The 13,777-nt window shown below is 43.7% G+C and overlaps 1 protein-coding gene across 10 annotated transcripts in view; it reads left to right on the top strand.

The window, feature by feature from the left end:
• The window catches only part of SENP6 (SUMO specific peptidase 6), a 914,216-nt gene that overhangs the window by 433,044 nt on the left and 467,395 nt on the right, over window positions 1–13,777 (top strand). For all 10 annotated transcript variants that reach the window (XM_069235653.1, XM_069235659.1, XM_069235655.1 and 7 more), the window contains one exon: window positions 7,623–7,808. In XM_069235653.1, coding sequence (XP_069091754.1) covers window positions 7,623–7,808 — 186 coding nt within the window. The remainder of the gene's footprint in view (window positions 1–7,622; window positions 7,809–13,777) is intronic.

The raw sequence follows: 13,777 nt of genomic DNA, 5'->3' as shown, positions 1-13,777 counted from the left end.
GCCCCGACCCAGCCCCAAGGTCAAGTAAAGGAACAGAAGGCCTCGGGGACGCCACTGCCATGGCCCGACCCACAAGAAAAGCAGTGATCAAATACCATCTTCGACACCTAAAATGTTCTAGATAGTGCCGAAGTCTTCCGACTCGGGTCGAGAGACCGGCACCGAAAAGAGTCGACATCGATTGGTCGAATCGAGCAAGCCTCGAAAGAGCCTCTCGGAGCCGAGACCGACAGTATCCATGGGGGTTTCGGTACCGTACAAAACGGCTTCGGAGCCGAAAAAGTCTTCCTATACGGAAGAACATGGGCTCTCTCAACAACTCAAGGAGAGGCACAGGTTTGAGCAGGAACTGGATTTGGAAGAGCTTGATCAAACTCAACTAAGGCTACAAATCCAAAAGGACACAGGGAAAATTCAAACCATCCGTCCGCTCAAGTTTAAAAGAAAACTGACTTTTCATGAGACTGAAACTGAGCAACCAAAAGCCAAAGTGGTTAGAGAAAGGTCACCACTCCCACAGTTCTCACCATAAACGTCTCCACCTCACTCACCACAACGGACAAGGTCACTGGTGGGCACACCAATGGTACAGTCACCCACACATACTGGGATGACGCAGGCCGATACAGACCCGTGGGATCTATACGACCCACCAGTTTCGGACAACAGTCCTGAGTGTTATCCGTCAAAGCTTTCATCTCCAGAGGATAGCACATCTTACACACAAGTATTGGCCAGAGCAGCGACATTTCATAATGTCACTATGCACTCAGAACCAGTGGAGGATGACTTTCTTTTTAACACACACTGGCATCCACACATGCTTCGTATCAAAGCCTGCCAATGTTACCGGGCATGCTTAAGCATGCACAACAGGTCTTTCAGGAACCGGTGAAAGGAAGGGCCATTACACCAAGGGTCGAGAAAAAATATAAACCTCCCCAGTCAGACCCTGTATTTATTACACAACAGCTCCCTCCGGACTCGGTTGTAGTGGGGGCTGCAAGAAAGCGGGAAAATTCTCAATCGTCAGGGGATGCGCCACCCCCTGATGAAGACAGCCGTAAGTTCGATGCAGTGGGAAAAAGAGTGGCATCGCAAGCGGGCAACCAGTGGCGTATCGCCAATTCACAAGCCCTCCTTGCCTGTTACGACAGAGCACATTGGGACGAGATGCAGGATTTAATCCAACATTTACCAAAGGAACATCAGAAGCATGCTCAACGGGTGGTGGAGGAGGGACAGGCCATCTCCAACAACCAGATCCGCTCTGCACTGGACTCTGCTGATACAGCAGCACGGACTGTCAATACAGCAGTTACCATCAGGAGGCATGCATGGCTACGAAGTTCTGATTTTAAGCCAGAAATACAGCAGGCGGTATTGAATATGCCGTTTAACCAACACCAACTATTTGGGCCGGAGGTGGACACCGCAATAGAGAAAATGAAGAAGGACACCGATACGGCCAAAGCCATGGTCGCGCTCTATTCTTCCCAGTATAGGGGAACATTTAGGAAACCGCAGTTTAGGGGAGGGTTTAGACACCAACCCTCAGAGCCATCCACCTCCCAAACAAAACCCACTTACCAATCTCACTACCAGAGAGGGGGTTAGTTGGTTCCTACAGGGGACAGTACCCAAGAGCAGGGGGAAAATTTCAGCCTGCTATGCAGACCCCTGGTAACAAACGGTGACTTCAATGTCACACTCCCCCAACACACATCACCAGTGGGGGGGACATTAACAAAATACCACAACAATTGGTCAGACATTACCACGAACACATGGGTTCTATCAATTACCCAACATGGTTACTGCATAGAGTTCACACAAATCCCTCCAGATGTTCCCCCAAGGATGCACAAACTGTTGACACAACATCTAGACCTACTACAAATAGGGGTGCAAGCACTACTAGCAAAACAAGCCATAGAACTGGTACCCCATCATCAAAAAGGAATGGGAGTTTACTCCCTATATTTCCTTATTCCCAAAAAAGACAAAACATTAAGGCCAATTCTAGATCATAGAACGTTAAATCTCTTCATCAGATCCCATCGTTTCCACATGGTCACACTACAGGACGTAGTTTTCTTACTAAAACAGGGAGAATACATGGCAACACTGGATCTAAAGGATGCGTATTTTCACATACACATTCATCCATATCACAGGAAGTACCTCAGATTTGTAATACAGGGCAAACATTCCCAATTCAGAGTATTGCCCTTCGGGATAACAGCACCCAGAGTATTCACAAAATGCCTAGCTGTAGTAGCAGCTCATATAAGGAGACATCACATGCACGTATTCCCGTATCTAGACGATTGGCTAATAAAAGCCAACACTCAACACCGGTGTCAAAATCACACGCAGTATGTAATAGATACTCTACACAAACTAGGGTTTTCTATAAATTACCAGAAATCTCACTTGCAACCATTCCAAATTCAACAATACTTGGGAGCCACACTCAACACGCAAAAAGCAATTGGCACTCCAAGTCCACAAAGAGTTCATTTGTTTCAAAATATAAGGTCAAACATGCAACCAAACCAACAATACATGGTCAGGTTTGTAATGGAACTACTAGGCATGATGTCCTCATGCATCGCTATTGTCCCAAATGCACAGCTACACCTGCGGCCCTTAAAACAGTGCCTAGGAAAACAATGAACGCAGGCACAGGGTCAACTTCAAGATTTAGTGTTGGTAGACCGCCAAACACACTCTTCGCTTAAATGGTGGAACCCTATAAAATTAAACAAAGGGTGGCCATTTCAAGACCCAGTGCCTCACGCCATTATCACAACAGACGCTTCCATGATTGGGTGGGGAGCACACCGCAACAATCACAGTATACAAGGTCAATGGGACAGTCAACAAAAACAACTTCACATAAATCTCTTAGAACTACTAGCAGTCTTTCTAGCACTAAAAGCCTTTCAACCCCTTCTAGTTCACAAACACATTCATCACAACTATGTCTCCTAGCATAAACAAATTGGCATTATGCAATTCACAACAACATTCGCCTGATAGCACAAATATATACCAGGCATTCACAATCAGTTAGCCGACAATCTCAGTCGAGATCACCAGCAAACTCACGAGTGGGAAATACATCCCCAGATTCTACAAGATTACTTCTACCTCTGGGGGACACCAGACATAGATCTGTTTGCAACAAAACGCAAAATGCCAAAACTTTGCATCCACACCCTCAGTCCAAGGGCAATGCTCTTTGGATCAGTTGGTCAGGGATATTTGCTTATGCTTTTCCCCCTCTACCGCTCATTCCTTTCCTAGTCAACAAACGGAGTCAAAACAAACTCAAACTAATACTCATAGCACTGTTGGACTTCTCAGTAGTACCTCACATCAAACTCCCGACCAGATCTGTTAACACAACACAAACAACAGATCAGACACCCCAATCCAGCATCGCTCATCCTAGCAATCCGGCTCCTGAAGTCTTAGAATTTGGCTATCTAAACCTTTCAAATGAGTGTATGGAAGTCATTAAACAGGCAAGGAAACCGACAACAAGGCATTGTTATGCTAATAAATGGAAAAGGTTTTGTTTTCTACTGCCAAGCAAATCAAATCACGCCGTTAGAGGCATCCATACAAAATCTTGTGAGTTACTTACTACACTTACAAAAAGCTAATCTCGCTTTTTCTTCCATCAAAATGTATCTCACTGCAATCTCTGCTTACCTGCAGATAAAACATACAAAGTCACTTTTTAGAATCCCAGTTATTAAAGCCTTTATGGAAGGACTGAAAAGGATCATACCTCCAAGAACCCCACCAGTACCCTCGTGGAATCTTAATATTGTACTTACACGACTCATGGGTCCACCGTTTGAACCCATGCATTCTTGTCAAATACAATTTTTAACTTGGAAGGTACCCTTTCTAATGGCCATCACTTCACTGCGAAGAGTTAGCGAAATACAGGCGTTTACTATCGAAGAACCCTTTATACAAGTACACAAACATAAAGTTGTTCTCCGCACAAATACAAAATTTTCACCAAAAGTCATATCACTGTTTCATCTAAACCAAACATTTGAGCTCCCAGTCTTCTTCCCACATCCAGACTCAGTAGCAGAAAGAGCACCTGACTGGCCCTGAGCTGCTGGTGTGGTAACTTTGGGGTTGCCCTGAACCCCCAACGGTGGGCTACCTTGGACCCAACTTTGAACCCTGTAGGTGTTTTACTTACCTGCAAAAACTAACCAAAACTTACCTCCCCCAGGAACTGTTGAAAATTGCACTGTCTAGTTTTAAAATAGCTCATTGCCATTTTTGCTAATACTGTACATGATATTATGTTGATTCAAAGTTCCTAAGATACCTGAGTGAAATACCTTTCATTTGAAGTATTACTTGTAAATCTTGATCCTGTGTGGTTCTTAAAATAAACTAAGAAAATATATTTTTCTATATAAAAACCTATTGGCCTGGAATTATCTTTGAGTGTGTGTTCCTCTTTTATTGCCTGTGTGTGTACAACAAATGCTTAACACTACCCTCTGATAAGCCTACTGCGCGACCACACTACCACATATTAAAGCATTAGAATTATCTCTTTTTGCCACTATCTTACCTCTAAGGGGAACCCTTGGACTCTGTGCATGCTATTTCTCACTTTGAAATAGCACATACAGAGCCAACTTCCTACAGTAGCCATAAGAGTATATGGTCTGGAAGTTTGTCAAACACAAACTCCACAGTTCCATAATGGCTACACTGAAATCTGGGAAGTTTGGTATCAAACCTCTCAGCATAATAAATGCACACTGGTGCCAGTGTGCAATTTATTGTAACATACACCCATAGGATATCTTGGAGATGCCCCCTGGATACCAATCTGACTTCTAGTGTAGGCTGACCAGTTTCTGCCAGCCTGCCACACCAGACAAGCTGCTGGCCACATGGGGAAAGAGTGCCTTTGTCACTCTGTGGCCAAGAACAAAACCTTTACTGGGTGGAGGTGCTTCTCACCTCCCCCTGCAGGAACTGTAACAAAAGCTCACCCCTTTTGTTACAGCTCCCCAGGGCATCCCAGCTAGTGGAGATGCCTGCCCCTCCGGTCACTGCCCCCACTTTTGGCAGCAAGGCTGGAGGAGATAATGAGAAAAACAAGGAGTTGTCACCCACCAGTCAGGGCAGCCCCTAAGGTTTCCTGAGCTGAGGTGACCCCTACCTTTAGAAATCCTCCCTCTTGAGTTTGGAGGATTCCCCCAATAGGAATAGGGATGTGGCCCCCTCCCCACAGGGAGGAGGCACAAAGAGGGTGTAGCCACCCTCCAGGACAGTAGCCATTGGCTACTGCCCTACCAGACCAAAACACACCCCTAAATCTAGTATTTAGGGGCACCCCAGAACCCAGGAAATCAGATTCCTGCAACCTGAAGAAACCAGGATTGCTGACCTACAAGCCTGCAGAGAAGACTGAAGACACAACTGCTGTGGCCCCAGCCCTACCGGCCTGTCTCCTGACTTGAAAACCTGCAACCAGCGATGCATCCGACAGGGACCAGCGACCTCTGAAGCCTGCGAGGACTGCCCTGGACTAAAGGATCAAGAAACTCCTGTGAGCAGCAGCTCTGTTGAACAACAGAACTTCTTTACAACAAAGAAGCAACTTTTAAAGACTTCACGTTTCCCGCCGGAAGCGTGAGACTTCCCCGATGCCCCCGGCTCGAGTTCCAGAGAACAAACACCACAGGGAAGACTCCACTGCGACGTGAGTAGCCCGAGACGACCCCCCCTCAGCCCACACAGCGACGCCTGCAGACAGAATCCAGAGGCTCCCACTGCCTGTGACTGCCTGTAACAAGGGACCCGGCGCCTGGAACCAGCACTGCACCCGCAGACCCCAGGACCTGAAGAAACCGAACCTCAGTGCAGTAGTGACCCCCAGGCGACGCTCTGCCTAGCCCAGGTGGTGGCTGTCCCGAGAAGCCCCCCTTGTGCCTCCCTGAACCGCTAGAGTTACCCCCGGAACCCTCCATTGTTTCCTATCTGAAACCCAATGTCTGCTTTGCACACTGCACCCGGCCGCCCCTGTGCCGCTGAGGGTATGTTTTGTCTGCCTACTTGTGCCCGCCCCCACCCCCCTCCTTCCTGGTACTCTACAAAACCCAACTGGTCTGCCCCCGAGGATGCGGGTACTTAACAGCTGGCAGACTGGAACTGGAGCACCCCTGTTCTCGCCTATGTGTTTTGGGCACCTCTTTGACCTCTGCACCTGACTGCCCCTGAGCTGCTGGTGTGGTAACTTTGGGGTTGCCTATGCCCAGGAACTGAGACGTGTAAGTGTCTTACTTAGCTGACAAACTAACCATTACTTCCCTCCCCCGGGAACTGTTGATTTTTGCACTGTCCACTTTAAAATAGCTTATTGCCATTTTAACAAAGACTGTATATGATATTGCTTTTATTCAAAGTTACTAACTTATCTGTGTGAAGTACCTTGCATTTTATGTGTTTACTTCAAATCTTGAACCTGTGGTTCTTAAAAAAAAGAGAATATTTTTTTCTATATAAAAACCTATTGCCTGGAATAAGTCTTTGAGTCTGTGTTTCTCATTTATTGCCTGTGTGTGTACAAAAATGCTTAACACTACCCTCTGATCAGCCTACTGCTTGACCACACTACCACAAAATAGAGCATTAGAATTATCTAATTTTGTCACAATCTTACCTCTAAGGGGAACCCTTGGACTCTGTGCACACTATTTCTTACTTTGAAATAGTAAATACAGAGCCAACTTCCTACAGATGTCATAAGTTCATGTGTGTTTGACTTATTGATCTTGATCTTGCTGCTTGTGTAGGTGGCATTAATAAAACTATGTATACGGTGTGCATTATTTTAAACTCTGCGTTTTGCCACCCATTGGTAGTACTCTTTTCTTCACTTACTTTTGTTTCTCTCCTTCCAAGACTGCAGGTGGGTTCTGGCAAATGCCAGGTAGTGAGTTCGTAGATCACAACCTCCTTTTGGTACTCTCCTCTAACCTTTATGGGTTAGCATCTTTGAGAAGCCTGGACTGGCACCCAGTGCTTTTATCAAAATCCTTTGATGCTCCCTTCATACTTTGTAAGCTCTGAGCATGCCAAAACCTTGCTGCACTAGTTGTAAATAGATTTGTATATATGATCAAAGTGTATGTGACAGGGTTATGAATAAGTGCCATGTAATCTTTGGCCATTTTACTGCCATTTAATTTGTGACATGTACAAGAAATCTGGTTGTGTGAACACAGTTTCTTTCTTCCCTTAACATTTTTCAGTGTATTGGTACCTGGCGTGAGGGGTCTGGTCTGGGGTTGTGGTTTGGGATGTGTGGGTAGATCATATCAGTGTAGGTTACCATGTACGGTGTGCTGATGTTGTACACCATGAGTGTCCATTTAGACTGCCTTTTGGTTGGTGTTAGATGGCTGCAGCAGCTCTAGTAATACTTCTTCTGGTGTCACATCAGTTACACTTCCCAACTGGAACTTGACTAAAGTAGCTTTTTTATGGAGCTGTTGGTGTTTTTATAAATTTTCTCATTTATTTGTACAAACCTAACCCTTTCTTTTTCTTTTTCTTTTTAGAGAATGTAACTGATTTCCAAGATATTAATTTAAAGACTTCTGATCTTTCCAACTGCCAGTGGTGTAATTCTCGGCTGCTATCACTGGTTTTCCTGCAGACAATACCAGCAGCCTGCCAAAGCCTGAGGTCCCAACTGAAAATGAGCAGAGAAAAAGACAATGTGTGGTATGACTGTAAAGGCACAAGTAAGTAAATAAAGTAATACATTCTTGAACTGCTACCCAGCTGTCCTTGGAACTAGACGCTAGACAGTGATATAAAGAATTATCCATAGATCCTTAAGCGATAAGTACCCACTGCAGATAGATATGCAATATCCTAGTTTTATAGTGTGGATCTCTTCTAGATTCACATGTTGCACATTATTCAAACATCTAGGTGTGGCTCCACGAAGCCCTAGATTCAGAAGTCATTTCTTTTTTTTTAATTGTATTTATACAATATAAAACAATGCATACATAATTGCACCATTCATTAGCCGCATTACATCAGCGCTACATCTCAATCTAGTCTTCCAGGCATAAAGTCCAAACCATGTCAATACCATAGTTTTCATCTATTGACGTAATGCAACAATACAGCCCGTATGGCCAAACAAAACAGTGGTGGCAATATAATAGTCTATCACATGTCGTGTAGTACTCGTAGATTGTAGAAATGAGCAACACTATCTGCAACGGTTGCAGTGCATAATACATTAAACTTAAACCATTGAACATTAATATTGTAATACTTATTTATCTGACATAATCCTGAAGAGAGTGCAATGGTCGCCGTCCAATCAACCAAACTACCGGATTCAGAGGGGGAAAGTCTCTTTGAAGGGTCAGTAGACGTCCAGCCTGCAGTTAAGCAGGTACGCCAACCTAGGTAGTAAAGGGGAGGAACACCTCGCAAGGAAATGGTAAATTAAAGGGGGGTGCACTCCATCTTCCGGTAACTCACGACCACTCATCCACAGTCCACATACGCATTGCCCAATTGGGCAAGCCAGGATCGGGGCTCAACTAATGGAAGCATCTGTTGAGGAGTCCTCCCCATCTCCCACAGGCTCTCCAAGTAGTCTTTTAGTCATGTACCTCCAGATCACGCTCCGCATGTTCATCCACACGTACCTTATGTAATCTGCATTCCTCTGCAGTGGCCCAATCAAGGAGATCAGCCAGCCATGCATCATGTAACGGAGGGACCAGGTTTGCCCACTGGATCGCAGTGCGCCTCTTGGCCACTTTTTTTAGGGATGGGGAGTAGTTACAGAGCACCCATCTCCTGTGGGAGGAAGACTGGTACATTTCTATCCACAGTGGCACAACATTACTACAGACCAGTGGGTTCTGTCCATTATCCAACATGGTTATTGTCTAAAACTCATCCCCACTCCACCAAACATTCACCCTCATTCACACAGGCTTACTCAGGAGCATCTCACTCTTTTAAAACATGAGATACAATCACTACTACTCAAAGGAGCCATAGAGATAGTACCTATATCCCAACAGGGGTCCAGAGTATATTCACTATACTTCCTGATACCAAAGAAAGACGGTACTCTAAGACCAATTTTAGATCTCAGACCCCTCAGTCTATACATCCTTTCTGAACACGTTCATATTGTCACTCTGCAAGACATCATTCCCTTACTACAAACAGGATTAACGACAGCGTTGGACCTCAATGATGTTTATTTCCACATTCCCATACATCCAGCACATCGAAAATATTGGAGATTCATCATATCAAGAAAGCACTACCAATTCAAAGTGCTACTATTTGGAGTAACAGCAGAACCAAGGGTGTTCACCAAATGCTTAGCGGTGGTTGCAGCATTCCTCAGAAGAAAACATATACATGTCTTCCCATATCTAGACGACTGGCTCATAAAGGCCAGTACAAAATAAATTTGTCAAAAACATACTCAAAATACCATAGATATCCTACACAATTTAGGATTCACAATCAATTACCATAAATCTCACCTGCAACCATCACCGATACAACAGTATCTGGGAGTAATTCTGAACACTCAGTGGGGATTAGCATATCCAAACCCAGTAAGGATTCACACTCATCTCAATTGTCCCTTTTAGCACAGACAATTTGGAAGTGAGTGATTCACAACTGCATTCAGTTAATGGAGGAGTATCTTCCATGGATACACAATCAACAAGTGGACCTCTTAAGCAGGAAGCAGTAACAAGTCCCCGAATGGGAAATTCACCCAACAGTGACTCAACAATACTTCCAAATGTGGGGAACCCCAGACATAGACCGTTTCGCCACAAAAGAAAACGTAAAATGTCAAAGCTTTGCATCCAGGTACCCACACCCTGAATCCAAGGGCAATGCTCTATGGATGAAATGGTCAGGGGTATTTGCTTATGTTTTTCCACCTCTCCCACTAATTTCATCTCTGATAATAAAGATGAAACAATCCTCACTCACTATGATACTCATAGCTCCCATATGGGCATGTCAACACTGCTAGACAACACCGTTGGACCTGTCTGTAGTATCACATCACAAGCTGCCAAACAGACCAGATTTGTTAACTCAAAGGAGAAGCCAAATAAGGCATCCAAATCCCAGCACACGCAACCTGGTGATTTGGCTTCTGAAGTCATAGAGTTTAGCTATCTACAGCTTCCATCTGAATGTATGGCTATTCTAAAAGAAGCACGCAAACCCACAACTAGGCGATATTATGCAGCTAAATGGAAACATTTTGTCTACTATTGTCAACCCCAAAATATTGATCCACTTAAAGCTTCAGTACAGGATATCGTTTGCTATTTGCTACACTTACTAAAAGCAAATCTTGCATATTCGTGTATTAGGATTCATTTACCAACTATAGCTGCTTACTTAAAAACAGACAACATATTTTCCTGTTCAGGATTCCTGTTATAAAAGGCTTTATAGAAGGTCATAAAAGGGTTTTTCCACTGTGGGTTCCTCCGATCCCTGTGTGGAATCTTAATATTGTACTCACAAGACTTATGGGGCCACCATTTGAACCCATGCATTCTTGTACTCTGCAGTTTGTGTCATGGAAGGTTGCTTTCTTAGTAGCAATCACTTCTTTAAGATGAGTTACAAAATTCAAACGTTCACTTTAGAAGAACCTTTCTTACAAATCCATAAAGACAAATTAGTTCTTGGAACAAATCCCAAATTCCTACCAAAGGTGGTTTCACCTTTTCATATCAACCTGTCATTGGAATTGCCAGTCTTCTTTTCACAGCCAGATTCAGTTGCTCAAAGAGCTCTTCACACCCTTGATGTTAAAAGAGCTGTCATGTACTATATAACTAGAACAAAGGATTTCAGAAAATCCAAACAACTCTTTGTGGCATTTTCAGAACCTCACAAATGTAATTCTGTTTAAAAAAAATGGATTAGCTAGATGGATAGTGGAGTGTATTCAAACTTGCTAAGTTAAAGCTGAAAGACAGTTACCAGTAACAAAGTACATTTCACTAGGAAAAACTGAGCTTCAATGACATTCTTAGGGACTGTACCAATGGCAGACATATGTAAATCTGCCACATGGTCTACATCACACACATTTACTAAACACTACTGTTTGGATGTGTTATCTCTCCAACAAGCAAATGTAGGACAGGCAGTGCTTAGAACACTATTTCAAACTACTCCAACTGCTACAGGCTAACCACCGTCTTTTTGGGAGGGGACTGCTTTTCAGTCTCTGCAAAGCATGTGTATCTACAGCTACACATGCCAAAGATCGGAAAATGTTACTTACCCAGTAGACATCTGTTTGTGGCATATTCCTTCTTGGATATGAATGTTTGTCACTCAAAGGCGCTTTAAGGATCAGGTGGTTACTGCAATTGCAGCTCACCAGGCGGCACCTTTACTTCTGTTTTGGTTAAGATAATCAATTGTGATCTTTTATGACAGCTAACTTAAAGCTGCGACTTCAATATTTCTTTGTAATGTATATTTACCTCCATGTAATTGCAGTACGCTAGGCATGTTAAGAAATCTAAATCACCTGTAATTTCCTCTGAACTACTTAATTGAGGGAGACTGATGCATGTTTTTGCCACTGCTAAACTCCTTTAGTCTAGTCCTAATGACTAAGGCTGTTGTTGAAAAAATCTATGGTATTTAATCCAATATTTAGCAAAAAAGGTAAACTTAGTTAGAGAGGGAAGATATTATTAGGTGCCCTCCACTCGACTCTAACACCAATCATGCTACTTTTCCTCACTCTTGCCGAAATAGAACTCTTGATAACGTTGATGCTTGCGTGCCCTTTCATCTGGTTATCGGTCAGTACAGCAAACAGTGATTGTGCATGTTTGATTCAAATGCATGCCTAATTGAGAATGCTCATAAATAAAAGGCCAAGTTGTCTACTAGAGAACCAACATGAAACACAAATATGTTGGTTACCCTGATTTAGTCCACTGTGGTAACCTTGGTATCATGCTGTATACATAAATACTAGGATCTGTCTGAAATTCAGACAGGAATGCACCAGTCAAAGAGCTACTTTAGGGACCTTATCTGGAAGTTGTTGGAAATATTTGGAGGAAAGTGGTGTTTGTGCTATATGTAGCTGTAGACACACATCTATGCATACCTTGGCCACCTAGTGTTGGGCTCGTGTGTACAACTTGTTGTTCTTTGAAAAGTCTTTTTTAATCTTGGGACCTAGTGACTCCAGCCATTAGTGGTATTGCGCATGGGCACTGGCTACGTTGTTAGTGTTTTTTCTCTGCTATCTGGTTCACACTTGTCATTGTGAGCTTGGTTTGTTGCCGTGTGGTGTTCTCGGTGGTCCCTCTTATACGTTTCTCTCTGGTGGTTTATACAGCCAGGAAATGACCAAGGCATTGGTGATGTCTCTCCTGACCGGAGGAGCAAGAAGATAGATACCAGGGGCAAGAGAGTGGCGGTGTAGTCGGCAGTGCATTGGTGAAGAATCAATTCCTCCCAGTACAGCCACACTATTTGAGATCAGATGATGGCTGTGGTAGAACATCTCACAGAACAGTACCATAAGAAAAGGCAGCAGTTGGTAGCAGAAGGAAAGGTTATGTCCGATATCAATATCCGCTGCACTCTGGATGCTACAGATAAAGCCACTTGTGGTATGAACACAGATATCTTCTTGCGTTGCCATGCGTTGCCACTCATTTCAGGTTTAAGCTGGAGGTCCAGCAACATCTCTTGAATGTCCCATTAGGTCAGCATCGATTTGGTCCTCATGTCGACAAGACGCTCGAAAGAAATAAAGACAGACACCAAAATGGCAGGGCATTCGATGCCTTCATCGCACACATTTTTTTGGGCACATCCAAGATGCCCTCCGGAAACCTCTTACACTTTCACTAGGCTAACGCAGCAGTCCCCCTTGCAGGGTAAATTCAGGGATAGTGTAGGAAGCTGGCTCTTTCTGTGGTATGTAAAGGCAGTGTAAAGGGTCCAGGGGTTCTCCAGTGAGTGGACAGGGCTTGCAATGCAATCCCAGAGTGCTCTGTGTAGGAAGCCGACTCTGTATATACTATACCAAAGTAGGTTATAGTGTTCTGAGTCCAGTCAATCTCCAGATGCTTTAAAGAGGCTAAAGTAGATCATCATAATGCTCTCTTGTGTGGTAGTGTAGTCGAGCAGTTACGCTTATCAGAGGGTACTGTTAAGCATTTGTAATACACACACAGTCAAGAAATGAGGCACCCACTCAGTGACTAACTCCAATAATTTTTATGTATCAAAAATATACTGTTACTTTATTTCTAGAACCAAAAGGATCTTTGTTGCAACTAAGTACAGTTTCAAGAACATATTACTTTCAACTATCAAACACATTTTGTTTAGAATTCACAGATAAAACAGTTTTCAGGTAAGTAATACTTTTCAATTTCTAAAGTGGACACTGAAATTTCTCATAGAAAGCAATGCGGTCCTAGGGGAGGAAAAGTAACAACACAATTTGCAAGTAAATACTCTATATACAATCCAAGTCTTTGGGAGTTAGGGTGTCCACAGGGCATAGTTTAGTAAGACACCAAAGGTGCACCAGCAACAATATGGGGCTGGCCGGGTGCAGAGGTCTAAGTTGGTGTCGGGTGACCAATGTAATCCTATGAAAATTAGGGGCACTTAAAAAAGAAATAGACTTCAG

This window comes from Pleurodeles waltl, chromosome 5, assembly GCF_031143425.1.
Source record: "Pleurodeles waltl isolate 20211129_DDA chromosome 5, aPleWal1.hap1.20221129, whole genome shotgun sequence".
Classification (NCBI taxonomy): domain Eukaryota; kingdom Metazoa; phylum Chordata; class Amphibia; order Caudata; family Salamandridae; genus Pleurodeles; species Pleurodeles waltl.
Note: the sequence above shows the minus strand (reverse complement) of the source record. Positions and strands in the feature narration are given on the sequence as shown.